General features: G+C 54.3%; 1 protein-coding gene across 4 annotated transcripts; it reads left to right on the top strand.

Annotated features, from left to right (window-relative positions):
* The first annotated feature begins 2,218 nt into the window (after window positions 1-2,218).
* On the top strand, window positions 2,219-11,560 carry PTP4A3 (protein tyrosine phosphatase 4A3). 4 transcript variants are annotated; one of them, XM_086609588.1, is made up of 5 exons: window positions 2,219-2,251; window positions 4,220-4,312; window positions 9,914-10,044; window positions 11,075-11,149; window positions 11,443-11,560. In XM_086609588.1, exons 1-5 carry the CDS (start codon window positions 2,219-2,221, stop codon window positions 11,558-11,560), a joined length of 450 nt encoding a protein of 149 aa, XP_086465714.1. The 4 variants fall into 4 exon arrangements, with proteins under 4 accessions (XP_086465714.1, XP_086465713.1, XP_086465716.1 ...); XM_086609587.1 differs by having other exon boundaries at window positions 2,219-2,323; XM_086609590.1 differs by lacking the exon at window positions 11,075-11,149.
* Window positions 11,561-12,904: the final 1,344 nt, after the last annotated feature.

The following is a 12,904-nucleotide window of genomic DNA, read 5'->3' as shown; positions in this document are numbered from 1 at the left end:
AAAATCCGTTTGAGTTTTGGCCCTTTCCCAGCTCCTAGCCCCCTCTAAGCTCCTTTCCCAAATCCCAGCTGGAAACCCGTGGGCACAGGGATGCGCTGTGTGCCAAGGCAGTGCCAGGGCACGCACGTGCTGTTGATAAGAAATAATTATTGCCCTGCCAGCAGGGAAGTCCACGATTTTAGCAGCCGAGCTGGGTGCACTTAGGCGAGCAGCCCCGCTTCCCCTTGCCGCCTCGCCTGGCTTTTTTTTCCCCTTTGCTATTTGATTTTTTTTTACTCTTTGATCTTGCTATTTGATTCCCAGGGACTGCTGGCAAAGCAGGAGCTGGCAGGTGGGTTGTAAATGATGCTCAGGCACGGAGAAGCCCGCTGACAGCACCCGAGCGGTGTGATGAGCCGGTTGGTGCTCAGCGCACCTCCCTGCTCCCACCTCGTCGCGTCGCATCGGGGTGAAACAACCCAGAGGGGAACCTTTCTGGGTGCTGGGGCCTGGGGAGAAGAAGTGAGGGGGTGCATGCCAGCCTGGCTCGGGTTACTTATGTGCTTATGATCTATTTTGAGGCTCTGGCTAAGCAGCTGCTGACCCGGGGAAGGGACCAGCTTCAAAACAAGAGTCCAGCGCGTAACGATCCAGGGAAACGCTGGGTTTCCCTCAGCTCCGAGCGGGGCTGGCATCACCCTCGCTTTCCCCCTGGGCCTGTCTTCTCTTGCTTTTTGGCATTTCCACAACGGGAATGGATTTTCTTTTTTTTTTTTTTAATTCTTCCTGTTGCCATCCTTGAAGGCAGAGATGCCCCGTGTCACAAGGACAGGGTGCTTCACACCGTGGTGCTTTACAGGTGCCGGTGGCAATGGGGTTGGGATCAAGCGAGCAGGGGGCCACATCCATCACCAACGCCAGCGAAACTGCTTGCCCGTAACGCCCTCCTCTGCTCCCCCCCTACACCCAAGAAAGCTCATTTGTGGGCAGCTTAGTTGGCCTAAGAGCATTAGAGGTGCTTTTGGTGGACATGAGCCGCCCAGGCAGCGCCGGGAGCGTGTGGCCGATTAGGGGCAGCAGTGGCTGGTTTCGGGCAGAGCGTCACGTTCGGGGTGGAAATATTCACCGTGAGTTTCGGGGAGGCAGAGGTGAGGTCGGGGGGGGTTAGGGTGGGCACTGGGGGGGTCAGCTCACGTGGCTCGAGTGCTTAAATACACCGGCCGGGTGTTGGGTGGTGTGAGAGCAAGTGCTTTCCCTGCCATGTGCTTCTTCTCCCTTTCACAAAAAGGAAAATGCGAGTTCCCTCCCCCGCTTTCCAGTGCCGTTTCAGCTTTTCAGATGATATTTCAGCTTTTTCTTTAAATACCACCTCGCTTTCTAATCCACAGTCTCCTGCAAAGACGAGCGTGGTCAGAGATGCTCGTATGGGATGCGGCGAGCACCGGTGCATTCGGGGACACCGTGTCCCTCTCCGCACTGGCCGGGAGCTTCCTTGGAGCCGGCCTGGGGAGGAGGACACCCTCCCCACCATGTTTCCCTTTCCCTCCCCTGCAGCCTCGCTCTCTGCCAGGATTTATGGAGGTGCTGAGGAGCAGCTCTGAGCCCCGCAGCCGGCAGCCCACCCCGTGAAGCAGCGCCCGGCCGCTTTCGCCTCGTCTCCCCCGGCATCCCGACCCTCCGACTCAACCATTCAAGGCTCCCGTGCATGGATCGCCCCAGCGAGGGACCGCTGCCGGACGCCGCCGACGCCGCTCCGTAGGCTCCCGGCCCCCCGTGCCACCCCCAAGTACTCCACATACCCCGATGGGGTAACGTGACGGGGGTCACCCTCCCGCCACCCCCCCCATATGCAGAGGCCTTTCTAGAGCGCCAGGGAGCAAGCGGCACCGGAGGCGGCAGCTGCTCGCCGTCGCACACACGCCGAGGACGCCGACACTACAGCAAAGGGATTTTTTTTTTTTTAATTATTATTATTATTATTATCATTAATATTATTTTTTCCCATCTGGCTTTTTCCCCCGGGGGGCTTGCGGTGTGTCGAGGAAGCCGGCGCGCTCCCAGGAGCTGGAATTATTTGCACAACGTCTGTATATTGAGTTCTCGATCCTCTTTTATTTTTATTTTTGAAGCGCTGAGGGGTTTTTGGTTGGATTTCCCTCCCCCCCCTCTCCACACCACGCTTTTCTTGGGTTTTTCCCCCACCACTGTCAGCACCACCTCACCCTCCTCCCGTTCCACCATGGCCCGGATGAACCGCCCTGCGCCGGTGGAGGTCTGCTACAAAAACATGAGGTTCCTGATCACCCACAACCCCACCAACGCCACGCTCAGTACCTTCTTGGAGGTAAGGAGGGGAGACTGGAAAGGGAGCACTGGGGCCCAGATGCGCATTTTGGGGCTAAAAGCTGCCATTGAGGTGCAAGAGGGATCAGTCCTCCGTAGGATGAGGCAGTGGCACGTCCCCTTTGGTACCACAGCCTCAGTGGCTTCCCAGGGCCATGGGTCCCATCAGCACCAACATTTTGGAGGACACCAAGGGCATAGCAGAGATGTAGCAGAGTTTTCCTGTCCCTGTTGAATCCACTGCCAGTACATCCCATCAAGGCGCTTTGAAGTGATGCATGTGGATGCAGATAACTTCCCCTGCATCTCCCAGCACATCAGTAAGGACTTCTAATCTCAAATATCCCGATGTCTTTCCAATGCACAAAGTATGTTGAGCAGTGTGCAGGAGCTGGAGGGCTTGGTGTTGCATAGAATCATAGAATGATTTGGGTTGGAAGAGACCTTGAAGCTCATCTAGTTCCAATCCCCCTGCCATGGGCAGGGACACCTTCCACTAGGTCAGGTTGCTCAAAGCCTCATCCAGCCTGGCCTTGAACACTTCCAGGGATGGGGCAGCCACAACTTCTCTGGGCGACCTGTTCCAGTGTTTCACCACCCCTAGAGTGAAGAATTTCTTCCTTATATCTAATCTAAATCTCCCCTCTTTCAGTTTAATGCCATTTCCCCTTGTCCTATCACTACATGCCCTTGTCAAAAGTTCCTCTCCAGCTTTCCTGTAGACTCCTCACATTTAGGTACTGGAAGGCTGCTATAAGGTCTCTTGTGAGCCTTCTCTTCCACAGGCTGAACCACCCCAACTCTCTCAGCCTGTCTACATAGGAGCATGAGCAAGTGATGGTGCCCAGCCTGGGAGCGCTGCCTCCAACACTGGCAGCTTCTGGGAGCTGGAATGGATTAATGGATGGCTGCCCACGGTTCAGGGTGAAAAGCTTCAACGTGCTGTTTTTATCAATGCCTGGGGGAAACACCGTGCCCTGCAAGTTCAGTTGAGCTGCCACAGGTGGCTTCTGCTTACGAGGAGTCATTTGCGGGGGCACCTGGGGCTGCGCGTGATCCTCAGACCTAAACCACGTTGAGGTCCGATATGCTGGCACCAGCTGCATCCTCCGACTCGAGGAAACCCTCCCCAGTGCGCACCCGAAAAAACACACGTGAGGGCCACCAGCTCGGAGAGCCGCAAGAAGGTGGTTACAATTTGGGGACAGCCACCCCGTACCCTGCACAGTGTGAACAAGGCGTTGGGGACGGCACCGGTGGGAAGGGGGAAAAATTCCCCTTTCCTCCAGCCTCCTAGATTTTTGGCCGAGCTGCCAAGCGCGCAGGGGTTTGCCGTAGTCTGGCGAGCGCACACGAGGAAGGAAGGAGATGGATCATTGAAGGGGATGATCTCACACGGTGCCCAGCGAGGCCGGTATGCCGGCACGTAATCCGGGGGCAATCCGTGCGGCGGGCGATAAGCCACGCTGGAAACAGCCCAAGTCCCACGCCCAAGCCTGCGGCATGTTGGACCGATGACGGGATATGGCAAAGAGGTCGAGAAGCACCCCCAGAACAATTTGTAGGATGCTGAGCACGGTTGGTGGGGTGCGCTGCGACCCCCACAGTTCGGGCTTAAAAATAAATGGCCCCGTAGGCGCTCAGGACTCCAAGGAGTCCTGAAGGTGCTGGGTAAAAATCCTACTGTGGCCATGTGGCTTTGGTGCCCTGGGATTTCATGTTTCCTTGTCCTCCCCATGCTGGATGGACCACGGGGATTTTGGTCAAGGATCCAAAGATGGGGCACAGCGCTGTTTTAGGGTCCATAGTGGTCGTAGCAGGGTTTGGATGTGCTGGGGTTAACTGGGGTGCAACTGGCAGGGCTTTTTCAGACCCCTCCTCCTCCTTCCCTCCCCAGGACCTGAAGAAATATGGTGCCACCACGGTTGTGCGAGTGTGCGAAGTGACCTATGACAAGACCCCCCTGGAGAAGGACGGCATCACCGTCATGGTAAGCGGACAGCAGGGTGGATGCCGGGACGGGGGGTTGGGCTTAAATACCCCCATCCCTCGGGTCTGCCAAACACCCCGCTCCCCAGGCCGAGGTGGGGCTGGTGCTTTAAAAAATGAAAGTGCTGCCCACGCACCCGAAACTGTGACTCATACGGTTGAGTCGGCAGCTGCCTTCCCTGCCCCTCACTCCGGCTTTAAAGACTCCAAGGGATGATCCCACGTGGAAGACGCGCGTGGTCCCTGTTACCCTCAGCGTTACCTTATCCGGAGGGCGGGGGGGTTGTGGGATTTTTGCTCTTCCAGCAGCCGGCTGGTGCAGCTCTGGGGGATGGAAGGGAGCAGGCAGCAAGCAGAAGGCGAGCAGGCAGCTGCCTGGGCTGCGTCTTGGCTGATAAGTAATTGGAGATGATGTCAGGCGTGATCGCCCTGCCAGGGGGTTCAGCTCCAGCTGGAAAGCGAGGCTCTGCTCATTATTGGGTTGGAAAAAAAAAAAGGGGTTGGAAGTGCCTTGTGTCTCCTGTGGTGGTCCTCTCTGTGTAGGTCCTCTCTGTATAACGTAACAGAGAAAGGTAGAATTCTACATATAGAATCTATATAGAATTGTAGAATCATAGAATGGTTTGGGTTGGAAGGGACCTCGAAGATCATCTGGTTCCAACCCCCCTGCCATGGGCAGGGACACCCTCCACTTCTCCAGGTTGCTCAAAGCCTCATCCAGCCTGGCCTTGAACACTTCCAGGGATGGGGCATCTACAACTACTCTGGGCAACCTGTTCCAGTGCCTCACCACCCTCAGTGTAAAAAATTTCTTCCTTAGATCTAATCTAAATCTATGTAGGGTATCATGTCTGCTCGCTTACACACCAAATTCTTGTTTCTGACCAGAGTCCTCCAGTCTGAGTTTCTGTTTCTATGGCATACATATCTCTCTGCATATCTTATAGAGAGAGATATCTATATCTGTGATATGTTTTATATAGGGAGGTATCATAGAATCATAGAATCGTCTGGTTGGAAGAGACCTTCAAGATCATCAAGTCCAACCATTCACCCTGCACTGCCAGGGTCCCTAAACCATGTTGCTCAACACCAAATCCACACGGTTTTTAAACACCTCCAGGGATGGGGACTCCACCACCTCCCTGGGCAGCCTGTTCCAATACTTCACAACCCTCTCTGGAAAGAAATTTTTCCTGATACCTAACCTAAATTTCCCCTGGCATAACTTGAGGCCATTCCCTCTCATCCTGTCATTCATAACGTGGGAGAAGAGACCGACCCCCATCTCCCTACAACTTCCTTTCAGTTCATTGTAGAGAGCGATAAGGTCCCCCTTGAGCCTCCTCTTCTCCAGACTGACCAGTCCCAGCTCCCTCAGCCGCTCCTCATAGGACAAGTTCTCTAAACCCTTCACTAGTTTCATTGCCCTTCTCTGAACCCGCTCCAGCACCTCAACGTCCTTCTTGAAGTGAGGGGCCCAAAACTGGACACAGCACTCAAGGTGTGGCCTCACCAGTGCTGAGTACAGGGGGACAATCACTTCCCTGCTCCTGCTGGCCACACTGCCAGGATTCCGTTGGCTTTCTTGGCTGCTTGGGCACACTGCTGGCTCATGTTCAATCAGCTGTCGACCAGCACCCCCAGGTCCTTCTCTGCTGTGCAGCCTTCCAGCCACACTTCCCCAAGCCTGGAATGCTGCAGGGGGTTGTTGTGGCCCAAGTGCAGGACCTGGCACTTGGTCTTGTTGAATTTCATACAGCTGGCCTCAGCCCATCGATCCAGTCTGTCCAGGTCCCTCTGCAGAGCCTCCCGACCCTCAGGCAGATCAACACTACCCCCCAATTTAGTGTCATCTGCAAACTTGCTGAGGGTGCACTCGATCCCCTCACCCAGATCATTGATGAAGATGCTAAAGAGAACAGGCCCCAACACTGAGCCCTGCGGAACACCACTGGTGACCGGCCGCCAGCTGGATTTAACTCCATTCACCACCACTCTCTGGGCCCGGCCATCCAGCCAGTTTTTGATCCAGCGAAGCGTACACCCGTCCAAGCCATAGGCAGCCAGCTTCTGCAGAAGAATGTTATGGGAAATGGTGTCAAAGGCTTTGCTAAAATGGAGGTAAACAACATCCACAGTTCTTCCCTCATCCACTAAATGGGTCATTTTATCATAGAAGGAGATCAGGTTGGTCAAACAAGACCTGCCCTTCATAAATCCATGTTGACTGGGCCTCATCATCTGACTGTCTTGTACATGATGCATGATAACACCAAGGATGATCTGTTCCATGAGTTTACCCGGCACTGAGGTCAGACTGACAGGCCTGTAGTTCCCTGGGTCTTCCCTCTTGCCTTTCTTGTAGAGCAGCGTCATGTTTGCCAACCTCCAGTCAGCTGGTACCTCCCCTGTTAGCCAGGATTGTTGGTAAATGATGGAAAGTGGCTTGGTGAGCACCTCCGCCAGCTCCCTCAGAACTCTTGGGTGGATCTCATCTGGCCCCATGGACTCCTGCACATTTAAGCTGTGCAGCAGTTCGCTTACCATTTCCTCTTGAAAGAAACCTTGACAAAGCTCTCCATCTCCACCAGTTGGTTCCAGAGGCATATCGCCCAGTGAGTTAGTCTGGCCATTGAAGACTGAAGCAAAGGAGGCATTGAGTGCCTCAATTACCCAGATATAGAAACTGTGGAAGACACTGAATAGAAACTATATTACTTATATCTATGTTTCTAAAACTATATAGAAACTCTATAAGGTATATCATATAGAGAGATATCTGTATCCTGTGTATCTATGGATAGATATATATGCAGATACAGACATATCTCTATATATATCTATATCAAATATATATATATATATATATATAAACTACATCTGTATGTCCTATCCCTTTCTTTGGGGAATAGGCACAAGCTAGTAAAGGCGTGACTCTGGTGTGGTCTGCCTGAATGTCAGCATCTGCAGTGCCCACACGTATGATGGTCCTATCCTGGAGACGCTGCCTGGGTGTTTTGGACACGTCTTCAGCTGTTGGCTCCTCTGTGTGCCGCAGGGGATCCGGAGCAGTCTCTAAAGCTGATGGCAGTTACCAAGTCATGCCATACAGAGATGTCCTGTACCGTGGACATCTGCTTGGCAGCTCTTCCAGCAGGTCGGAGATGGGCCAGAAATCCTGCCGGAGAACCGATGCTGTGTGGGTTTCACTGTAGGAACATTTATGGTGAAGGATGGATATACTGTATTGGATATACCAATAGTGTTTAATACCTTCATCAGTGACGTAGGCAGTGGGATCGAGTGCACCCTCAGCAAGTTTGCTGATGACACCAAGTTGTGTGGTGTTGTAGACACACTGGAGGGAAGGGATGCCATCCAGAGGGACCTTGACAGGCTGGAGAGGTGGGCCTGTGAGAACCTAATGAAGTTCAACAAGGCCAAGGGCAAGGTCCTGCACATGGGTCAGGGCAATTCCAAGCACAAGTACAGGCTGGGCGGAGAATGGATTGAGAGCAGCCCTGAGAAGAAGGACTTGGGAGTGTTGGTTGATGAGAAGCTCAACACGAGCTGCAATGTGCGCTGGCAGCCCAGAAAGCCAACCGTGTCCTGGTCTGCATCCAAGGCAGCGTGGCCAGCAGGTCAAGGGAGGGGATTCTGCCCCTCTGCTCTGCTCTTGTGAGACCCCACCTGGAATACAGCGTTCAGCTCTGGGGCCTCCAACATAAGAAGGACATGGAGCTGCTGGAGTGAGTCCAGGGGAGGGCCACAAAAACAGTTGCACAGCTGGAACACCTCTGCTGTGGAGAAAGGCTGAGAGAGTTGGGGTTGTTCAGCCTGGAGAAGAGAAGGCTCTGGGGAGACCTAATTGCAGCCTTTCAATATCGAAAGGTGGCTTATAAAAAAGATGGAGAAAGAGTTTTTACCAAGGCCTGTAGTGACAGGACAAGGGGCAACAGTTTTAAACTGAAAGGAGATAGATTCAGATTAGATACAAGGAAGAACTTTCTTTACAATGAGGGTGGTGAGATACTGGAACAGGTTACCCAGAGAAGTCGTGGATGCCCCATCATTGGAAGTGTTCCAGGTCAGGTTGGACAGGGCTCTGAGCAACCTGACCTAGTGAAAGATGTCCCTGCCCATGGCAGGGGGGTTGGACTTAGATGATCTCTGAATGGCCCTTCCTCCTCAAACCATTCTATGATTCAATGATTTTGTGGTATGTTGTGTCATCCCAGTGGTAGCCCAGTGATCTGCAGTCATGGATGCAGTGGTGCTTTCTGGGCAGCGTGAGGAGGACGTGTCCTTGCAGGACAGGGAACAGACTGTGCAGGCGGGCTGGCTCAAGCATTAGGGTACCCTGATGCCCAGGGTGCTCCTTTGCTAGCAAAGCCCAACTGAAATCACAATGACTGTTCCAACACTGAATATGAAGCTCAGCAGCTTCTTTTGCCATCTTTCGCCAAGAATGACTCCAGCACAGCAGCTTAGTGACTCACTCCTCAGACATGAGGATTACAGCCTGTGCCCACCCACTGGCGCTCACCGTGGCACGTCCCCTCTGAGCGATGCTCTCCTGCCCATCCTTCTCTCCTGCTGCTGTGTAACCAGTGGCCACACTCCTCCTGCCAAATCCATTATAGGAGAGAAATCCCCATTTTGGGAGAGACATTCAGCCTCAACTGGCTGCCAGTGCCCATGGGGAGAGATCATTCTTTCCCCCAAATGCTGCAGCCGTCACAAGCAAGAGGGGGGACACACTTTTCCCCCATAGCAGAGCCCAAGACCAGGAGCTGCTTAATGCAGCAGCTGTTGTACTCACTTCATCACCAAACTCCAATGTTGAGTCCCTGCATCTTGAGGATGAAGCTTGGAAGAAGATGGGCTTTTTTTTGCTTTTTTTTTTTTTTATTCCTTGGGAGCCTTTCCTGAAGGATGCTGTTTTAATGGCCCCGTTTGGAGAGATCTCCCTCCCTTTGACTCTCTCTAGGGCTGTGTTTGGGGGTCCTCAGAGCATCCTTTTGGGACTTGAGTGTTCACCTTCCCCTCCACATGTTGCAGCAGGCTGAACTTCAGCACTGCTGAGATTTCAGCCATATCCGAGCCACCTTTGCTCAAACTTCCTACAAAATGTCTTTGCACTCCCGAGTGCTGGATTTAGACAGGAGCTGGGCAGGGGAGGAGGATGGGAGTTGCATCACCCTGAGGCTCAGTGTGGTATCTGAATGAGGAGGAGGCAGGTGATGACCACCCTGGTCTGTGGAGGCAGGAGGACATGGGGACCATGTTGCAGATCTTGTAGGTGCTCCTGAAGGCTGAACCTGTCTGTAGGAGATGGGAGGACCCCAGACCTAGACTCATATGGCTGCAAATCCTGAGCTGAAGCAGCTAGGGGATTCCTGCATGCCAGATGGTGCTGCAAAACCGGCTACATCCGCGCAGAGCTGCTCTGCAAGCCCGGTTCCTGCACACATATCCGCCTCCTTGCTGCCGAGGTCCCAAACACCATCGTCCTGAGCAGAAAGCAATCCCATGAGTTTAACCCCAGGGTCTGACAGCGTTTCTCTCTTCTCCTGACCTTGCCCCCCCTGCCCTGCAGGATTGGCCGTTCGACGATGGAGCACCTCCTCCCAGCAAAATAGTGGAAGATTGGCTCAACTTGCTGAAGACCAAGTTCTGCGAAGACCCTGGCTGCTGTGTGGCCGTGCACTGCGTGGCCGGCCTGGGGCGGTAAGTCAGAGCCCAGCACCCCGGCTGCCACCCATCCTTGAAGGGGAAAGAGGGAAAACTGTGGCTGCTCTCCTCCTTCCCTTCCCCAGTACGTCTTTGAGCAGGGTTTTTTCATGCAGTGGAGACCTGGGTCTGGAAGGACCTTCTAGCAGCCTTCCAGTACCTAAAGGGGTCCTACAAGAAAGCTGGAGAGGGACTTTTTGCAAGGGCATATAGTGATAGGGCAAGGGACAATGGCTTTAAACTGAAAGAGGGGAGATTTAGGTTAGATCTAAGGAAGACATATTTTACAGCGAGGGTGGTGAAACACTGGAACAGGTTGCCCAGAGTTGTGGCTGCTCCATCCCTGGAAGTGTTCAAGGCCAGGTTGGATGAGGCTTTGAGCAACCTGATCTAGTGGAAGGTGTCGCTGCCCGTGGAATGGGAGTTAGAACTAGATGATCTTTGAGGTCCCTTCCAACCAAACCATTCTATGATTCTATGACCTTAGCAGGACGAGGTGTTAATGGGGAGCTGCTGGCTGAGCTCCCCCTTGCACTTCTAGCAGCCAAATCCTGGGCACCGGAGCAGGGACCCAGGTTGCTCAGTGCTGTCCTGCCAGTGCCCCACGGTGGTTTTGCTTTTGCTAAGAGCTCATTGTGCAAATTGTGCTAAATGCCTCCTGCTACAAACAGGAGCTGATGCTTTTTGAGAGCTGCTGCATTTTACTGCTCCCCCGGCTGCGGGTCAGGTTTTGCATGTGTATTTACATCCGCTGATCCCATAGATTTGCCTCCCAAGTCCTCGTGCTTATTAGAAGATCAGCAAACAGCTGCCAGCCCCATCCTGGGGGTTTTACTCCCAAAATCAGCTGCTCCTTGGGGCAGCACTTGCAACCAAATGTCAAGGAATTACGAGCTAAAAGCCAGGGCTGGCAGTTGCCTGCGATGCCACCGTTCCAGCCCTGCAGCGTGTCCCCGCGTCCCGAAACGGGATGTCAGCCCCTGGGCCGCGTGGCCAGGGAGTGACTGTCGCCGCTGTTGCCTTTCAGCGCTCCGGTCCTCGTCGCGCTGGCCTTGATCGAGAGCGGGATGAAGTACGAAGACGCCATCCAGTTCATCCGACAGTAAGTCAAGCGGCGTTTCGGCGTCAGGGGAGGAAGGAACCCCCTTCCCGAGGGAACGGAGAGATCTGATGTGTCCCCACGCGTTTCTTCCACGGCTCTCCGTGTCCTGAGACTCGCTGGGCTGCTGGGGTGGGCACCCGTCTCCAGTGCTGGAGGACGCACTTGGCTGCAGCCTCCAAAATCCCTTCCTGCTCCAGGCAGAGGGGTGTTCAGCACCCCGACAGGGGTGAGTTTGAGGTGGAGGGGTCTTCTGCCACGCCGCTGACTGTGCTGGCCCTTCTCTGTCCCTGCAGGAAGCGCCGAGGAGCCATCAACAGCAAGCAGCTGACGTACTTGGAAAAATACCGACCAAAGCAGAGACTCCGATTTAAGGACCCTCATAACCACAAGAACAAATGCTGCATCATGTAACCTCAATGACCTCTTGCCAAAATCCGTGCACACAGACACCCGGGCACTTGCACGCATCCCACCCCTGCACCTCCTCGCCCAGCCCTGCGTGCCCCACGTCCTGCCCCACTGGGGTCGGGGGAGGTGGAGCATCACCAACGTGTTCCAGCACCCGCGGCACGGTCATCTTGCCGGACCCCCAAAAAAGGCTGCTCTCTCCAGCCCCAGCCCCGAGAAGGGAAGGCAGCGCTGCCCTTTGCCTCTTGGCCTTAGCAGACAATGAGCTCACGTGACGGTTCTTCCTCACCTTCCTCCTCCCCCCTTTCTCCTCCCATTGCACTGAGAGGGATGGGCAAAGGGTGGTTGGGTTGGGTTGGGTTGATGCAGGCAGGGCTGTGCCAGCTGAGAAGGGATGGAGAGCAGGAGAGCTGGAGTACCCCCAGAAAAACCCTTTCCCACCTCTTTCCTAATAATAAGGGCTGCAGCAGTAGGGGGCGGAGGTGGGGATGACATGATGGCCTTGGAGGGGAAGATGGTGAGAGGAGGGAGAGGTGAAGGGGGCTCGTAGCTCAGTGCTGGCCTTGTGGCCACGGGAAGGGCTGAGCTAAGTCCCCCCAGCACCGTTCCCTTTCTCCTGGCTCCTCTGCCACTTCCCCATCTCCCAGTTGCCTTGATGCCGGCCAGGATGCTGCAGCTCGGGCTCGTTGGGGACTTGCCGCAATGAAGGCGGAGGCGCTGGGAAACTCTGGGACCATGGTGGGGCTTTGAGGCACCCAGCTTTGCCAGGGTGCAGGGCAACACTGGGTCCCCCCAAAGTGTGGGGTGCCCTTATTTATAGCTTCTAAATTCAATGCACAGGGTGGTGTGTTCTCTCCTGTCGTGTCCCCATCACTGAACCATGGCACAAACCCCAGTTCTGATGCCCTGGGGACGCAGTGTGCATCTCGGGGCATGTCCATGTCCTCCACCGCTGTGTTTGCTGGCTGAGGGGCTGGGCTGCATCTTTCCTGGGGGATTTTGGGTGCTCCTGGGAAGAGCACATCACCAAATTTTGCACCTGCCTTTCCCACATCTGTAAACCGGCGCCTGGCACCCCAAAACTCCCCCAGCACGTGCCCTGGTGGGGTGGAATCAAAGCTGCCCTTGAGCTGGGACATTAAACATCTCTCAACTTTCTGCCTTTGAACGCTTGCAGCAGCTGGAGTGGTGGGCATGTAGGGGGCATGGGGATGTTTTTTCTTTTGATGAGGATAAGAAGAAATTTGCTAATTAAAGGAAAAAAAAAAAACTTAAAAAAAAACCAAACTGTTTGTCTTCCGCACGTCCTCTGGCCTTTCTTTCTCCCATCGCTGCCCAGTGGAGCCC

The sequence above is a fragment of the Tauraco erythrolophus genome, chromosome 3 (genome assembly GCF_009769465.1).
Source record: "Tauraco erythrolophus isolate bTauEry1 chromosome 3, bTauEry1.pri, whole genome shotgun sequence".
In the NCBI taxonomy this organism is placed as follows: domain Eukaryota; kingdom Metazoa; phylum Chordata; class Aves; order Musophagiformes; family Musophagidae; genus Tauraco; species Tauraco erythrolophus.
Note: the sequence above shows the minus strand (reverse complement) of the source record. Positions and strands in the feature narration are given on the sequence as shown.

Coding starts and splice junctions, on each gene's coding strand:
- PTP4A3 (XM_086609587.1), top strand. CDS start 2,219: ATGGCCCGGATGAACCGCCCTGCGCCGGTGGAGGTCTGCTACAAAAAC. Junction 10,045..11,074: donor TGCGTGGCCGGCCTGGGGCG/GTAAGTCAGAGC, acceptor GTTGCCTTTCAG/CGCTCCGGTCCTCGTCGCGC. Junction 11,150..11,442: donor GCCATCCAGTTCATCCGACA/GTAAGTCAAGCG, acceptor CTGTCCCTGCAG/GAAGCGCCGAGGAGCCATCA.